Raw genomic sequence first — 18,879 nt, 5'->3', positions numbered from 1 at the left:
TATACAAGGCAAAACATATGTGTGCTGTATAATTACAATAACGTTTAGGGCAAAAGGGATTAGCTACGTTGGGCAAAATAAAAACATTTGGACAGTTAGAACACCTTCACCCCCGTTCCATATCAGTTCCACCATCCCATTTTGCTTCCGGATGGCCTTGACTTTTTTTTACCCAAGCTGCATTTCTCATTTTTAGCGAACTTGACAGGTGAACTCTTGTGGCAATGACTGGTTGACATTTTAAAACAATATCGTCTAATGTTTCTTTAATGGCAGCTTTCAACTGATGACACTTCAACACATCTACATCTAACTTTCCAGCTAGCCAACTAATGACAGGCACATACAGCAAAAAAAGTAGAGCGATGCATGTTGTGCATCCCGTTGTTTGGCATTTTCTGAAGATGTTGAACAACTATTTATCTGGCTAGTTCAAAACATGTTTTCTCTAAATGGTTTGGATGGATAGTAATTTAAAATGATGTGATTCTGTAGTGACAAACTTAGCTAGCCTAACATTTCTGATAGCATCATGTGAACTCAGCCCGCCCCTTCAGCACTATAGGGTGGCAAGCAGAGAGCTTTGATGCGCAGCAGCGGTTGCCATCGCCTCTCGGATGATGGCGGCGACACCGAATCTCTGTGGTGACGAATTCGAATAACAATAATTAAGTTAACAAACTATTAAAATCGGATTGTAAAGTTGCATATTGGTACTAAGGCGTTCAACACATACTGGTTTCGAATATTGAAGGAAACGGGTCCGGTAAGTGTTCATTTGCGGCAGGTTTTTGAAAACACGAGTCCGCGAAAGGAAGAGGAACGCTAATTTGTGCAAGGGGAGAGTCTGGAGTCTCTTCCTTCTCCGCCATTTTGTGACAACAAGAAGCAGAAAACACGAGAACCGAAAGGTAGCTAACGTTAGCAGCACATCTTTGGTAAAACATCATTTAAGACGATGCACATGTAGACATTTGAAATCATAATTAAAAGTAGGTAACACTTCGTTAGACTGAATTCAAAAGTAGCTCGTAAGTCTGACGTGGGTCAATGTGAAGTGTTAGTTATTTTGTTTTCTTGTCGAGACAAGACATGCTAGCTAATGTAACAGTTGGATGGCCATTGCGTATTATCCTGCTAATAAATGCTTTAAAATGAAACATACATATTAATGGTATTGCTACCACGTTTATCGATTATAACCTAAATAATACGAGTTGTAATAGTCTGGTTTTAACTAGCTAACACTCTTAACATGGAGATGCATGAGCACTAGCTAGCTAATGTTGGAACTAAAGCAAACAAAGAAAATAGATCAGACTGGCATATGTAAATTGAAATATTTGAATACTTCAAGCTTATTCGCAACTGCAGCTAGTAGGTGTATTGTGGTAACAATAGCAATTTAGCTAGCTAGTTAACGTAATCCTTTTAGAGATTCCCTAAAAACACGCCACTTCAATACAGCTACGACCGGACGTGAGTTTTTCGCAGTAGGTTAAAACTAGCTTAAGGTCATGGTTAGCGAACATTTTCTCCTAACCGTTCTTTTATACCTCAATGCTCCAACCCTGCTACGAAAAGTCACTTTTAGAATATTTGCCTGATGTGCTGTAGCAGCTCAAGTATCATTATTGAACGGCTTGCTCTTGAAACTTCCACTCAATTAATTGGTACTTCTTTTACTTCCCTTTCAGAGCTCAGAATGACAAATGAGGAACCTCTTCCAAAGAAGGTGAGAGCGCGCCTCTATTTGTATACCAAGATTCCAGTATTGATAGTTTTATGTAGCTAAAGCCTTTTACTTTCTGACTCTTTCCCATTTTCTTCATTCAGGTTCGCCTCAGTGAATCTGACATGAAGACCCTGACCCGAGAGGAACTGTGTGTGAGGTAAATAGATAACACTACGGTAGATGGAAGAGGGTGGGATGATTGTTTCTGTTTGGATGTGAGAACAAGTGTGTTCACGTTTATTATTGGTCCTTTAGGTGGAACCAACATGAAGCCTACGTCCAGATCCTGGAGGCAAAATATGCTGATCTGAATTGTAAGTGCTCCACACAATGTAGGCCTACTCCCAACATTTTACCAAGTCATCATTCAGTAGAATAAGAGTGAAGAGTGTCAGCTGTTGATAGGGAAGGATTATCCTATGTTTCTAGTGGTAGACTTTGGGTATCAGTTTCAAATTTTAGAAGTACAAATACTCACACTCAACACCTTTTGAAGTTTTTATTTTCGTTTAGGTGTTGATGACTTTTCAGTTGACACATGATAGTGAGGTTAACTGTGCGTTGTTTTTCTCCACTCACCGTCTCAGCGAACGATGTGACTGGGTTGAAGGAGTCTGAGGAGAAGCTGAAGCAGCAGCAGCAGGAGGCGTCACGCAGGGAGAACATCCTGGTCATGCGGCTCGCCACCAAGGAGCAGGAAATGCAAGAGTGTACAGTACGTATCCCACTGCAATACTTCCTGCTGTTTTTCTAAATGAGGGGACTGGGGGATATGTAGGCCTAGTTTTAGCTTTAAAGAGGAACTATTGACATTTTCTCGTTTGGTTTTCAATGGCACATCTAACCATTACATACATTTTGTCTTCAATGGTAATCGCTCTGATGTTGCAAGGCGTCACAATTCTGGCATAAAAATAGATTCGCAAACAGGTTCATTGTGTCTTATTCATGCACCTTTTATTTTAGTAACAAAATGTTAGTCACGCGGTAGACCTCAACATTCTGGATACAAGTGTAGATATTGAACTTAGTCTAAATCCTATTCCCAAGCTGTGCTGGGAAAGGGGGGTACAGTACAGCATAGTTTCCACCTTATCGATGGTTCGTCAATAGTTTACTCCTCCCTGCTCACCCCAAGTCTTTAGTGTCACACTCCTGATGGAAACAAAATAACACTAGAGCTCACATTAACATAAACACTGGTGACTAGGGCTGGGAATTGCCAGGGACCTCACGATACAATATTATCACGATACTTAGGTGCGGATACGATTTGTATTGCAATTCCATACTCTGATTTTTATTGCGATTCGATGTTCAAAACATATTGATCACCATATGTCTGCTGCAGAGAGACAAGAGTTTTGATCAGTCATGGAAATAAAAGTGCTGAAAACACATTGGCTGCCTATTTAAAAAGATGATGGAGAACAAGCTATGAAGGAACTGTAGTTTTAGTGCAGGTATAGCCAAGAAGCGCAAAATAGTATTGCGATATTGTCAAACCGATACAATATATCGTTTTTTAAAAATGATATCCCTAATATGTAACTATCGATCCACCTCCCCTTCACTACTGGCGACACACTGGTGCTGGGTAAGTCTCAGGTAGAAATTCAGTATATGGACAATATGAAGCCTTGCTTGTCAGAGCTCTCACTTTCTGAATGACAGCATATTGGCTCACCCAACAGCAAATGCCATTCATTCTGTCGGGCAACTGAGGTCAATCAAACTGACTCGGATAGTTGGGTGCATAAAATGTTACCCTGAGTTATGGTGTATAACATGAGTCCAGTCCCACACTTGGACTCTGTAGTTGAACAAGAATGTGTCTTTTGAAGGCAATAACTTATTTTCAATAATGATTTACAAAGTTAAATGAATGTGTAAGCATGACTTTGTGTTCAGCTACAGTAATGGTGACTGTGATTTTATAGTTCTGTTATTAGCCACATCCATTGCCTCTTGTGTAAATTAAGTCAAGTCAATGTATTTTTATTGTTAACTTTCAGAAGCCTAAGGAGGGATTTTCTAAGTTGAGTTTATGTGCTTGTGCATTTATTGACACTTGTCTCTTTCAACCTGCAGACCCAGATCCAGTACCTCAAGCAAGTCCAACAACCCAGTGCCGCCCAACTGCGGTCGTCCATGGTAGACCCGGCCATCAACTTATTTTTCCTCAAAATGAAGGGTGAACTGGAACAGACTAAAGACAAACTGGAGCAGGCCCAAAATGAACTGAGTGCCTGGAAATTTACACCAGATAGGTAAAGACAATCAAAATAACTCCCCCTCCTCCCACCCCCCCCAAAAAAAGTCAAGACATCCTCACACCCCCCACCCCCACTGCAGGCATGCAGAAATCATGGTGGGGGGGATGGCTGAGAAATACTGTACTCACCACAAGACTCAGACTTTACCAAAAACCCAAACACAAAAAAACAAACTGCCATCCATGTTTTGTGTGCTCTTGTACTGTCCCCCAGCTACATATCACATAATCTAAACTGAATGAAAAAAACAGTATGGTCAGGTGACACTTGTGTTTCAGCTCTCTCATCCCCCCTCACCGTCCAGGGGCCCTGAAGGAGTCGGGACTGTTCCTGAAGAGGTGGTCACGTCCGACACGGATATGCCCCCCCTCCCTCCTCTCTCAGCCCAAGCCAGACAGTTGCCTTATTAAATGGGGGTGGGGGGGGTTATGGTGGAGATTGAGGCAGTCTTGGGCAAACTGCCGGAGCAGGGAGAGCACCCCTAGCCTAAATCACCAATTGAACATTTAAAGACAATGCCCCGCTAGCTAAAGACATTTAACAGTGGAAAACACCACACCCATACCCGCTAGTGCTCCTGAGACTCTAAGACTCTCGGACAGATTGTAGAATACAATGAAAATACTGTGGGAAAGGTTCTAGGATAAGCTGTAAGACTTTGGAGGGAGGAGCCAGTAGAATGTTTAAGACTCTGGGGGAGGAGCCAGACCCTCAGTCCAGAAGTTGAGGCGTGAGTGAGCGAGGGTCCGATCGCCTGTGTCTTTGCGCATGGGCCCACATACGGATTGAGTGTATTTACATGTTTTATTTTGTGAGTTGCCTCTTATGTTGCTGTTTCATTTACTTTCCTCTTTTTGGTTCTCTGAAATACTCTTGCACTGCAGTGTGTCAACAGAGACATTTGCTCTGTTCGATTTGATGATCTTGAAAAAAAGAACATCTGGTAGGCTACATTATTTTGATGGTTGATGTTTCCAAATTATTATTTGTAAAACGTACACACTGCAGTTGGTGCTTGAGTTTTATTTTCTCATAATGACTACAAATGTGTGAAACAAGTAATGTTACAACTTCATGAGAATGTATTTATTCAGTGCAATATGATATTGTTCTTTGTGTATTCATGTTGTTGACCTCACACCCCACCCCAGCAACCTTAAACCTTTTTTTGTTGGGGGGTCAATTCCAGTTTACATTTTAACGGATGAAATTAATTGGACTATTTATGGGCATAGTAATTTATGAGAAATATGCAAATCATTGATTGATTTTCAATTTAAACAACGCAACTAGGTAAACAGCCTATATCCAGCCTTGGATATCTGGCCATCAATATAGTTACAACACTCGTGGTGGGAACAACCCGTAAAATTACTATTATGCTGTACTCACCACAAGACTCCGGTTCTGAGGTGTTGTCTGCTAAAGCAATGATGGGTATGATCCATTGGAAGTAGTTTTCTTAAAAGAAGCAACATTTTACATTGCTGATGGCAAGCAAAAATAGTTGATAGCCCTTGACCTTTTCAGGTAGCAACCAAAGTAACAAGATTGTGTGTTCTAATCCTTTAGATTTAAAATCCACTATCAGCTGCTCATCCAGTTTCTCCTAAGAGTGTCTGGTGTTTTATTTTTCTAATACTTGGCTAACGTCATTTTATTGATGGTCAAAATACTTGTTTCGATGTGGTAAAGCTGAATGAAACATCCTTGTCAGACATGCATTGTTGCCAAGTATTACGAAATGTAATCAAAGGTCAAATCTCATCGGTTGACTCTCACAGTTCATTCTCAATAGGATGGTTTTCACAAATGCTTCTGGAACCAGTGTCCGTCCAAGCTGCTGTGTTTTTAGGAAGCATCTGTAGTCTGTTGTGACATGCAGTGTTCCTAGGTTTCAAGGGAAGTGGTGACTATTCTGAAGTTGAGATTTCCCTGGCTGCCATGGTTCCTCTGGAATGTCAATGCAATTTAAGCATGCGTTTTCCTTGTTTTAAAAGAGTCAGCAGAGAAGGATGTTTTGTTGTGGTTAGTGCATTATTACCTCAGGTGACCTTGTCCAAGGTGCTGACTGAGTAATAATACTCACGCCTGTAGAAGCTGGTCGGTTGTGACAGACTAAGATTTTTTAGGTGTGATTTGCTGTTGAAGTACAATTGGGTGTGTAGAAACCAAAAGTATGGTTGCTGAAATTGGATACTTTAACTTGGTCCTTATCCTGTTGAGCTGTGTAGGCCCACTTGTAGTAGTAAAATGTGCATAGGGGTACTCAAAGTAAAGGTACTGCTGCTGCATAAGATTGTTGCTGTTTTATCGGAATGTGCGTCTATGCTATTGTTGCTGGTATCCTTTGCCTAGGCCAAACTGTCTCCGGTATTTATCTACAACTGTACTACTTTGGAAAATGGAAACTTGCTGTCTGGATGGACCAGATTCATAGTGTTCGTGGATGGGTGTGGACGGTGGTGTTACAGGTCCCTTTTTTTTTTTGCTGTCGTGCTGCACATATCAGAAGATCTCAATGTGGTACCTGCAAGGTTAAACACCTCTCCAAGCAATGTGAGATGATCTGATAATCTACAGAGCGTGACTGCATAAATTATAACCTGGAACACCACCATAGTGACCACCTGGTTAGGTCACGGGACTGATTGGGCTGTCCTTGCCTGTGGGTGGCATTTGGCTGTGCCTCTGGTTCATTGTGTGATGTGAGGCCTGTCTCCCTTGCAGCCAGACGGGGAAGAAGCTAATGGCCAAGTGCCGGATGCTGATCCAGGAGAACCAGGAGCTGGGGAGGCAGCTGTCCCAGGGACGTATCGCCCAGCTGGAGGCAGAGCTGGCCCTGCAGAAGAAGTACAGCGAGGAGCTCAAGAGCAGCCAGGACGGTGAGAACACAACAGCTCACCTCCATCTACTCAGACCTGGGTTCAAATAGTATCAGCATTCATGTTTTTCCATAAAATAAATTACGCTTTAAATGTTACATTTCAGCACAGCGAAGACCCATGTGTGCTTTGTAGCGCCCCTGGTTATTAATCTGTGCTACAGTAAAGTGTGGTCTGTAACCTCTGCATTGGAGGAGCTATATTCTCCTCCGCATGTATTCAGCAGACCTGTACATTCAGATGCAGGAGCTTTTGCTAAGGCATTAGTTAGACATATTTCTAATATTCAGTGTATTTTCCTGCTGGCTGAAAAAAATAATAAATGTTTGCCTTAATTTACCTGGGGCGGTCTCTCTTTTTCTTGAACCTGACTGCGTTCATTATCCCTGTATTCTGACCGGTGGCTTTGTCTGTTTTTGTCCCTCCCAGAGTTGAACGATTTCATCATCCAGCTGGATGAGGAAGTGGAGGGCATGCAGAGCACCATCCTGGTCCTCCAGCAGCAGCTCAGGGAGACTCGTCAGCAGCTCTCCCAGAACCCAGCTCAGGCTGCCTCTTCTGGGGCAGGGCCCAGCAGGACTTCACCCTCCAACGAGCCCCCCAGCCAGCCCGAGCAGCCCTCCACCCCCTCCTCCGCCCAGGCAGGGAAAGACTGCGGAAGGGTCTCCAACGGACCAAGCAACGGCAGCTCGTCCTCCCAGAGGAGTGCGGCGGCCACCCCCAGCCTGTACCGCGAGGTCAGCAGCGCAGAGGAAGACTTTCCCCCGTCCTCCATGGTCTCCAGCCCCGGCGAAGGCGAGACGAAACTCTCCAACCACTCAGAGGAGGCGGCGGGGGGCCAGACTGGTGGCGGTGCAGGGGGCGCAGGAGCAGGGGGGTTCGGGAGCCAGCTGAGCGCAGGGTATGAGAGCGTGGACTCCCCAACGGGCAGCGAGACGTCCCTGACGCAGCACTCGAACGACACAGACTCCAACACCGACCCCCATGAGGACAAGGCTGCCCCTGTCATCAAGGGCAACAGGACTGCGGGGTCGCGGCAGGCTCAGAACGGCCTGAGCGCGAGCGGTGGCACAGTTTTGTAATGTACTTTATAATAACACGTCATTTGTCTTTTTCTTTTTATACGAGACACAAACAAAAACAAACACATAGTTGGTAACACAGTACTGCTGTCCAGAACTTTTTCTCCTCTCTCCTTTGCCTATCGTGATACCTCTTCCACAAGATAAAGAAAATAATTTTGTTGCTAAACAGGAACATTACGTGAAATTAATTAATGTATGTAGATATGAATTGAGTTTTGTATGATTCAAGCTAGATCTTTTTTTCTTTGGTCTTTTGGTTATTTGAACATGTGGATCCATAACATTCTTGTTTGAACTCTTGACAAACTCAAATTATCAAGCATCTGGTGTTGTAGTCATGCTCAATAAAAGTCAATAAACCACAGTTCACTTTAGTAGCTTTGCAATGTTGAAGGATGTTATCTTTTAGATGTTGACTTTTATTTTTTTTATCCTTGGCAAAATAATATGTTTCTGTTTGACAATGTGTGTGGTTTCTACGCGATGTACCTTGTTGAATTCATTATTCTGACTTCCATCCTTTTCATGTACTGACCAAATATCAATAAAGACTTTTAATATGACTGTGACTTGGATTTTTCTTCTCCCTCTGAACAAATGTAAAGCCTTTCTCAAATTAAATTTAAATATATTTACTATATTCTAATGAAGTAGATTATCACGTTTGTTTATTAGTGCCTTCAAAGTATTCTGACCTTTCACTTTTTCCACATTTTGTTACAATACAGCCTTATTCTAAAATGAATTAAATAAATAAAAAATCTCAATCTACACACAATACCCCATAATGACGAAGTGAAAACAGGTTTTAGAATGTTTTAGCAAATGTATATATTAAAAAGAAAAGCGTATTCAGACCCTTTGCTGTGAGACTCGAAATTGAGCTCAGGTGCAACCTGTTTCCATTGATCATCCTTGATGTTTTTACAACTTGATTGGAGTCCACCTGTGGTAAATGCAATTGATTGGACCTGATTTGTAAAGGCACACACCTGTCTATATAAGGTCCCACAGTTGACACTGTACGTCAGAGCAAAAACCAAGCCATGAGGTCAAAGGAATTGTCCCCAGAGCGCCGAGACAGGATTGTGTCAAGGCACAGATCTGGGGAAGGGTACCAAAAAATGTCCCCAAGAACACAGTGGCCGCCATCATTCTTAAAGAAGTTTCGAACCTGCTATTGCTGCCCGCCCGGCCAAACTGAGCAATCGGGGGAGAAGGGCCTTAGTCAGGGAGGTGACCAAGAACCCGATGGTCACTCTGACAGAGCTCCAGAGTTCCTCTGTGGAGATGGGAGAACCTTCCAGAAAGACAACCATCTCTGCAGCACTCCACCAATCAGGTATTTATGGTAGAGTGGCCAGACGGAAGCCACTCCTCAGTAAAAGGCACATGACAGCCCGCTTGGAGTTTGCCAAAAGGCACCTAAAGGACTCTCACACCTCTGTAGCTCAATTGGTAGAGCATGGCGCTTGTAACGCCAGGGTAGTGGGTTCGATCCCCGGGACCACCCATACGTAAAAACTTATGCACACATGACTGTAAGTCGCTTTGGATAAAAGCGTCTGCTAAATGGCATATTATTATTATTATTATATTATTATTATGAGAAACAAGATTCTGTGGTCTGATGAAACCAAGATTGAACTCTTTGGCCTGAATGCCAAGCGTCACGTCTGGAGGAAACCAGCTACCGCTCATCACCTGGCCAATACCATCCCTACGGTGAAGCATGGTGGTGGCAGCATCATGCTGTGGGGATGTTTTTCAGCGGCAGGGACTGGGAAACTAGTCAGGATCGAGGGAAAGATGAACGGCGCAAAGTACAGAGAGATCCTTGATGACAACCTGCTCCAGAGCGCCTAGGACCTCAGACTGGGCCAAAGGTTCACCTTCCAACAGGACAATGACCCTAAGCACACAGCCAAGACAACGCAGGAGTGGCTTTAGGACAAGTCTCTGAATGTCCTTGAGTGGCCCAGCCAGAGCCCGGATTTGAACCCCATCGAACATCTCTGGAGAGACCTGAAAATCGCTGTGCAGCGATGCGCCCCATCCAACCTGACAGAGCTTGAGAGGATCTGCAGAGAAGAATGAGAGAAACTCCCCAAATACAGGTGTGCCAAGCTTGTAGCGTCATACCCAAGAAGACGCAAGGCTGTAATGCTGCCAAAGGTGCTTCAACAAAGTACTGAGTAAAGGGTCTGAACACTTGTGTAAATGTGATATTTCATTTATTTTTATTTTATGTCTAAAAACCTGTGTTTGCGTTGTCATTATGGGGTATTGTGTGTAGATTTATGGGGGGATTTAATCCATTTTAGAATAAGGATGTAACATAACGTGCAAAAAGTGAAGGGGTCTGAATACTTTCCGAATGCACTGTATATTCAACCACAAGGGTGTACTAATGAGCTATTCGAGATAGAAGAAAATGAATCATAATAGAGCACTAATGAAATTTCAGTGTAGATAAGGGAAGGGCACCTTAAAATAAAAACATGCCAGCCAGACAAGCCGGTGTATGAATTGCAGACGACGACGGCGACAACACTTTTTGGCTGGGGGACATTATTTGGCATTACAGGCCCCGCAAGGTCGGCGTTCGAATGTGTCAGCCAGAAAGCCACTAACAAAGTAGACTACCGATCGCTGTTCATGGTTCTGAAATTGCAACATGACTATACATGTTAGGCTTTCTACGTTGCCAAGGCATAGCTTTGAGTTAGCTAATGGATAAATCTTTATTGGTAGGCCTATTTCTCAGGTTAAGCCTAACATTTCACAAAGATATACATGGTGTCGCAATGCCATTTTACGACTGCTGGCTGGTGGCATAATGTAATTACTTTTTCAGTAATTAAAGTTGGAAATTGAAACATTGCAGGTTGTCAAATACATTTGAGATAGAACAGAATAACAGCTACCAATTGATTTTGTATATATATATATATATACAGCTGACCTGTATTAGGCTACCTGAACCTACGTGAGCTGTCCTTGCGCTTTCTCCCAGCTTGGATAGACATTTGTTGTGTGTAAAGCCTATCTATTAATTCCAAATAATACATTCAGTCCACCCTCAAAACACTAGCGTGGGCTACTAGGGACTGTTTGATTATGCAGTGAACTACCTATAGCTTTATTCCCATTTTTTAGCTGCGATTTAGGTTTTCTAACAATGAGGAAAAAAGTAGTAGGCTTGAGGATAAATATTATTTATTGTTGAACTCAGCAGGTTTTGTCTGGCTAATAGCCTACACAAATGGGCTGCAATATTCAAGGTACATTAAATTTGGCCTAAATCAAATAAAATCCGATTTGAGAGACTCCCCGGTCTCCTCCTTTTTTTCACCATGGCCTGTAGGTCCAGGTTGGACCTGTTTTCATATTGAGCATTGCCAACCCAGACAGTCTTTCCTGAGACATTGTGCATTATATGTCCATTGCGCTGCACACAATTTTAACTTAGTCTTGAATGATGCATGCCAAGATATACCAGAGATAAGGGACTGTTGATATTGCAACCACACAACTCAAACGCCGGTTCACCAGTATGAATGAAAATCGCAAACCGCTTTTTTTGTTCAAGCCCTCAAGAATTGTTGTCTACTAAATATGATAATCTGTTTACGTCTGCCAGTGTATTGGCTGTCCAGTGTCCAAACGACCTGTCTTCAGAGCTTCCTACAGTTACTCTTTCCGCAACGTGATGACGCCGGCAATTAAGGAGGATGAGAGGTGCAATTAAAGATGTTGTAGAACTGCTGTATTTGAAGCACTCCTACATTCTGCCCAGTTTCGGTCTAATATGAGCTTTTGAACACCTGAGTAAGCTCCACTCATTGCACTGGCGCCATCGTAGCCTTGACCACGGCATTTGTTCCCCGACATCCCCCTTGTACTTTCAAACAGTTTACTTTTTTCTTTTTGAAGCCCTGCAGCACTTTTTCTGTCACATTCCTGAAGCCCAAGAAATAAACACTTAGCTTCCTAGTACATATATAAATTAAAAAGGTTAAGGAATTAATGAGTTTTTGGAGCGTTACTTTTGTCTTTTGTTAAATATTAGTGTACCCCCCCCCCCTCCCAGATAGAAAGTGAATCATCTCACATCTTAGAAAATATTTGTAATGTTGACACGGAAGTTCAAGGCCGACCGCGGTAATGCAGGCATCGTTATAGGGAATGGAAAAATTGCAAAGTTCGTGGTCAATGTTCATTTAAATAAAACATTTTTTAGAAGATGGTACCAATAATTGCTTCTAATACACCAGATGTATGTCCTTGAGCCGATTATTTTAAAATTGAAGTCGGCTAGGCGAACTGAATGAGGATGCTGGCATGCTCCCTTAAAAAAGATGCCGTAGCCAGTATACGCTTCCTCAAAATAGTCTGAATAAATCTAAAATAACTCAAGAAATCTGTCATTCATTTATACGTTTTTATCAAGGTCTTAGTCGCGCAATTTTACATCTAACTAGCTAAGATGTTTTGGTGCATTATTTCTCAATGAAAAAATGTGCATGAAAACGAGTCGTCTCTCGTTGAATGACAAAATACTTTACTTAAGAATCCCTACTGCTGACCAATCACCGACTAAGGGGCGTAGACTTCAGCGACCGAATTCGTCTTGCCTCACCCAAAAATATTGTGTGCCCGAACAACCGAAAAAACACTTACTGAAGTCCCAAACGAACAAAAAATATCGTCATAATATATGCACAAACTCTTCTGAACTGTTTCGGCTGGGAAGCATGCGGACACCTTAACTCAATGAGAGGGGGCAGCACTGAGCTAACTGCAACGTCACTTCATGGAGTAGCTCAAAATAAATGTTTATGGTGCTGTGGCTCAGTTGACCTTTCCTTTCTTATTTTTTATTGCACAAAACAGGAAGTCTACAAATAAACAAACAAGAGTAACATGTATGCTATATGCTAGGGGGTACAACAAATGACAGATTATACAAAGGCATTAAAAGACACAAACATATTGACTGTTTTTACAGCTTTCTTATTTGAAGAATGTAGAATGATCTATTGCTCGAACTCCTTATAGAAAATAAGATTTTATTTTATTTTAATTATTAGTGAATTTTGCCATTAGCTCAATTAAATGTGGACTAGCTCAAACTGTGCATGTTATGTCTCCATGAGATGCCATCTCGGACTCCCGAGTGGCGCAGTGGTCTGTGCCACTAGAGATCCTGGTTCGAATCCAGGTTCTGTCGTAGCCGGCCGCGACCGGGAGACCCATGGGATGGCGCACAATTGGCTCAGCATCGTCCAGGGTAGGGGAGGGAATGGCCGGCAGGGATGTAGCTCAGTTGGTAGATGTATGCACTAACTGTTAGTCGCTCTGGATAAGAGTGTCTGCTAAATGACTAAAATCTCAAATGTAAATCTTAACCAACTTCATTTGGTTTCAATCAGAGGTATGGATATAATTAGAAGATGCTTAGGCATTCTACCTAACAACGGGACTCATTGTCCACAGAGTGGAACGGCCTCCCACCTATTTCTCTCTTTGGATTGGTGGATACATCACGTTATTTGAAAAATATACACTGCTCAAAAAAATTAAGGGAACACTACAGCCCAACACCGTGCAGGACGTTTGGCATTTGCCAGAGAACACCAAAATTGGCAAATTCGCCACTAGCGCCCTGTGCTCTTCACAGATGAAAGCAGGTTCACACTGAGCACATGTGACAGACGTGACAGAGTCTGGAGACGCCGTGGAGAACGTTCTGCTGCCTGCAACATCCACCAGCATGACCGGTCTGGGGTCAGTCATGGTGTGGGGTGGCATTTCTTTGGGGGGCCGCACAGCCCTCCATGTGCTCGCCAGAGGTAGCCTGACTGCCATTAGGTACCGAGATGAGATCCTCAGACCCCTTGTGAGACCATATGCTGGTGCGGTTGGCCCTGGGTTCCTCCTAATGCAAGACAATGCTAGACCTCATGTGGCTGGAGTGTGTCAGCAGTTCCTGCAAGAGGAAGGCATTGATGCTATGGACTGGCCCGCCCGTTCCCCAGACCTGAATCCAATTGAGCACATCTGGGACATCATGTCTCGCTCCATCCACCAACGCCACGTTGCACCACAGACTGTCCAGGAGTTGGCGGATGCTTTAGTCCAGGTCTGGGAGGAGATCCCTCAGGAGACCATCCGCCACCTCATCAGGAGCATGCCCAGGCGTTGTAGGGAGGTCATACAGGCACGTGGAGGCCACACACACACACTACTGAGCCTCATTTTGACTTGTTTTAAGGACATTACGTCAAAGTTGGATCAGCCTGTATTCTGGTTTTCCACTTTAATTTTGAGGGTGACTCCAAATCCAGACCTCCATGGGTTGATAAATTTGATTTCCATTGATAATTTTTGTGTGATTTTGTTGTCTGCATATTCAACTATGTAAAGAAAAAAGTATTTAATAAGATTATTTCATTCATTCAGATCTAGGATGTGTTATTTTAAGTGTTCCCTTTATTTTTTTGAGCAGTGTATACCAATATAAAGTGTTTTTTCTCAAAGTTGCCAGGATGTTACGTGCATCACACTTATAACAATACACACTTAAAATCAAATCAAATCAAATTGTATTGGCCACATGCGCCGAATACAACAGGTGCAGACATTACAGTGAAATGCTTACTTACAGCCCTTAACCAACAGTGCATTTATTTTTAATAAAAAAGTAAAATAAAACAACAACAAAAAAGATGTTGAGAAAAAAAGAGCAAAAGTAAAATTAAAATAACAGTAGGGAGGCTATATATACAGGGGATACCGGTGCAGAGTCAATGTGCGGGGGCACCGGCTAGTTGAGGTAGTTGAAGTAATATGTACATGTGGGTAGAGTTAAAGTGACTGCATAAATAATTAACAGAGTAGCAGCAGCGTAAAAAGATGGGGTGGGGGGGCAGTGCAAATAGTCCGGGTAGCCATGATTAGCTGTTCAGGAGTCTTATGGCTTGGGGGTAGAAGCTGTTGAAAAGTATTTTGGACCTAGACTTGGCACTCCGGTACCGCTTGCCGTGCGGTAGCAGAGAGAACAGTCTATGCCTAAGGTGGCTGGAGTCTTTGACAATTTTGAGGGCCTTCCTCTGACAACGCCTGGTATAGAGGTCCTGGATGGCAGGAAGCTTGGCCCCAGTGATGTACTGGGCCGTACGCACTACCCTCTGTAGTGCCTTGCGGTCAGAGGCCAAGCAGTTGCCATACCAGGCGGTGATGCAACCAGTCAGGATGCTCTCGATGGTGCAGCTGTAGAATTTTTTGAGGATCTGAGGACCCATGCCAAATCTTTTCAGTCTCCTGAGGGAGAATAGGCTTTGTTGTGCCCTCTTCACGACTGTCTTGGTGTGTTTGGACCATGATAGTTCGTTGGTGATGTGGACACCAAGGAACTTGAAGCTCTCAACCTGTTCCACTACAGCCCCGTCGATGAGAATGGGGGCGTGCTCAGTCCTCTTTTTTTTTCCTGTAGTCCACAATCATCTCCTTTGTCTTGGTCACGTTGAGGGAGAGGTTGTTATCCTGGCACCACACGGCCAGGTCTCTGACCTCCTCCCTATAGGCTGTCTCATCGTTGTCGGTGATCAGGCCTACCACTGTTGTGTTGTCAGCAAACTTAATGATGGTGTTGGAGTCGTGCCTGGCCATGCAGTCATGGGTGAACAGGGAGGACGGGAGGGGACTGAGCACGCACCCCTGAGGGGCCCCCTTGTTGAGGATCAGTGTGGCAGATATGTTGGTACCTACCCTTACCACCTGGGGGCGGCCCGTCAGGAAGTCCAGGATCCAGTTGCAGAGGGAGGTGTTTAGTCCCAGGATCCTTAGCTTAGTGATGAGCTTTGAGGGCACTATGGTGTTGAATGCTGAGCTGTAGTCAATGAATAGCATTCTCACATATTGTTTATTTTTTTTATTTTTTATTTAACCTTTATTTAACCAGGTAAGCCAGTTGAGAACATTATCTCATTTACAACTGCGACCTGGCCAAGATAAAGCAAAGCAGTGCGATAAAAACAACAACACAGAGTTACATATGGGGTAAACAAAACATAAAGTCAAAAATACAACAGAAAAAATATATACAGTGTGTGCGAATGTAGTAAGTTATGGAGGTAAGGCAATAAATAGGCCATAGTGCAAAATAGTTACAATTTCGTATTAACAATGGAATGATAGATGTGCAAAAGATGATGTGCAAATAGAGATACTGGGGTGCAAATTAGCAAAATAAATAACAATATGGGGATGAGGTAGTTGGGTGGGCTAATTTCAGAAAGCCTGTGTACAGGTGCAGTGATGGGTAAGCTGCTCTGAGGAGTTGGCAACACTGCAGCTACCCATCCAAGATGTACTTTTGAGGAGATGGTAAACTCCATTGGAATCCTATTAACGCCCATTGTGCACGTTGCCCGTGCGATGCATTCTGGGAGGTTTTTGGACAAAGAGAGAACTCCTTCAACGAGTTTTAATTGGCTGCCAGCTCAAAAAACAAACATTACATATATTTTCTGAGGTGTGAGATAATTAACTTGTTCTCTGTAGTATATTGCGTTGGAATCGTGACATTATGTACTTTCCAGGAAAATAGGCAGGTTTCTCGATTTATGGTGCTTTCAAGGCAACTGGAAACTCTGAAAAAAACGAGGCCAAATCATCATGTCAGTGATCTTCAGGTCGGAAAGTCAGAGTTCTAGAAAGATTCCTGAGTTTCCAATTCAGAATTCAGAGTTGGATGACCATTCAAAACGATTTCCCCAGTAAGAGCTACTTTTCCCCCCCAGTTCCTACTTGTATTGAACACACTGATGTCGGAAGTACAAGATTTCCGAGTTCCCAGTTGTTTTGAACGTGGCATCATACCCTAAATTTGAGAAGCGATTTCGTGATGATTATTTCAGCAACCATGTGATGCAGCATGACAATGTGAACGCGATTGGTCGACCGTCTGCTGGGTAGGACGTTAAACGATCCTCCATTAATTGCCCACTGGGATTCGCATCTCCTCCTTTCTCTAATATCAATTCAATTCAAGGGGCATTATTGTCATGGGAAACATATGTTTACATTGCTGCAAGTGAAATGGATAAACCAAAGTGAAATAAACAATAAAAAGTGAACAGTAAATATTACACTCACAAGTTCCAAAATAATAGACATTTCAAATGTCATTATGTCTATATAAAGTGTTGTAACGATGTGCAAATAGTTAAAGTACAAAAGGGAAAATAAACATAAATATGGGTTGTATTTACAATGGTGTTTGTTCTTCACTGGTTGCCCTTTTCTTGTGGCAACAGGTCACAAATCTTGCTGCTGTGATTGCACACTGTGGTATTTCACCCAACAGATATGGGAGTTTATCCAAATTGGATTTGTTTTCAAATTCTTTGTGGGTCTGTGTAATCTGAGGGAAATATGTGTCTCTAATAGGGTCATACATTTGGCAGGAGGTTAGGAAGTGCAGCTCAATTTCCACTTCATTTTGTGGGCAGTGTGCACATAGCCTGTCTTCTCTTGAGAGCCAGGTCTGCCTACGGTGGCCACTCTCAATAACAACGCTATGCTCACTGAGTCTGTACATAGTCAAAGCTTTCCTTAATTTTGGGTCAGTCAGAGTGGTCAGGTATTCTGCCACTGTGTACTCTCTGTTTAGGGCCAAATAGCATTCTAGTTTGCTCTGTTTTTTTTGTTAATTCTTTCCAATATGTCAAGTAATTATGTTTGTATTTTCTCATGATTTGGTTGGGTCTAATTGTGTTGCTGTCCTGGGGCTCTGTGGGGTCTGTTTGTGTTTGTGAACAGAGCCCCCGTACCAACTGGTAGAGGGGACTCTTCTCCAGGTTCATCTCTCTTTAGGTGAGGGCTTTGTTATGGAAGGTTTGGGAATCGCTTCCTTTTAGCTGGTTGTAGAATTTAAAGGCTATTTTCTGGATTTTGATCTAGTGGGTATCGGCCTAATTCTGCTCTGCATGTATTATTTGGTGTTTTATGTTGTACACTGAGGATATTTTTGCAGAATTCTGCATGCAGTCTCAATTTGATGTTTGTACCATTTTGTGAATTCTTGGTTGGTGAGCGGACCCCAGACCTCAAAACCATAAAGGGCAATGGGTTCTATAACTGATTCAAGTATTTTTAGCCAGATCCTAATTGGTATGTCAAATGTTATGTTCCTTTTGATGGCATAGAAGGCCCTTCTTGCCTTGTCTCTCAGATCGTTCACAGCATTGTGGAAGTTACCTGTGGCGCTGATGTTTAGGCCGAGGTATGTATAGTTTTTTGTGTGCTCTAGGGCAACGGTATCTAGATGATTCACCATAGTGAAGGCGTAGACTCAGGTTTTCTGTGTCTCTATGTTTGTGGTTGGAAAGGTTTCTCAATTTCTTTCTTAGGTTTTTGCATTCTTCATTAAACCAGTTGTCACTGTTGTTAATTTTCTTAGGTTGTCTGCTTGACATTTTTTGATTTGATAGGGAAGCTGAAAGGTCAAATATACTGTTTAGGGTTTCTACTGCCAAGTTTACACCTTAACTATTACAGTGAAAAGTTTTGTCCAGGAAGTTGTCTAAAAGGGATTGAATTTGTTGTTGCCTAATTGTTTTTTGGTAGGTTTCTACACTACTTTCCTTCCATCTATAGCATTTCTTAATATTGTGCAGTTCCTTTGGCTTTGATGCCTCATGATTGAGTATTGCTCTGTTCAGGTAGACTGTGATTTTGCTGTGATCTGATAGGGGTGTTAGTGGGCTGACTAGGAAACGCTCTGAAAGACTCTGGGTTGAGGTCAGTGATAAAGTAATCTACAGTACTACTGCCAAGGGATGAGCTGTAGGTGTAGCTACCATAGGAGTCTCCTCGAAGCCTACCATTGA

The 18,879-nt window shown here is 42.8% G+C and overlaps 1 protein-coding gene and 1 non-coding gene across 4 annotated transcripts; both read left to right on the top strand.

Moving 5' to 3' along the window:
- Positions 1-222: 222 nt before the first annotated feature.
- On the top strand, positions 223-8,544 carry LOC121552291 (pre-mRNA-splicing regulator WTAP). 3 transcript variants are annotated; one of them, XM_041865088.2, is made up of 8 exons: positions 223-766; positions 1,698-1,735; positions 1,837-1,892; positions 1,991-2,049; positions 2,323-2,450; positions 3,827-4,005; positions 6,742-6,896; positions 7,326-8,544. In XM_041865088.2, exons 2-8 carry the CDS (start codon positions 1,706-1,708, stop codon positions 7,976-7,978), a joined length of 1,260 nt encoding a protein of 419 aa, XP_041721022.1. In that variant the 5' UTR covers positions 223-766; positions 1,698-1,705; the 3' UTR covers positions 7,979-8,544. The 3 variants fall into 3 exon arrangements, with proteins under 3 accessions (XP_041721022.1, XP_041721021.1, XP_041721025.1); XM_041865087.2 differs by having other exon boundaries at positions 223-911; XM_041865091.2 differs by having other exon boundaries at positions 223-938.
- LOC121553102 lies at positions 7,000-7,134 on the top strand. Its single transcript, XR_005997472.1, has one exon. It is a non-coding gene; the product is annotated as a small nucleolar RNA SNORA22 (small nucleolar RNA).
- Positions 8,545-18,879: the final 10,335 nt, after the last annotated feature.

The sequence above is a fragment of the Coregonus clupeaformis genome, chromosome 36 (assembly GCF_020615455.1).
Source record: "Coregonus clupeaformis isolate EN_2021a chromosome 36, ASM2061545v1, whole genome shotgun sequence".
Taxonomy (NCBI): Eukaryota; Metazoa; Chordata; class Actinopteri; order Salmoniformes; family Salmonidae; genus Coregonus; species Coregonus clupeaformis.
The sequence above is the reverse complement of the archived record's forward strand: the minus strand, read 5'-3'. Positions and strand labels throughout refer to the sequence as shown.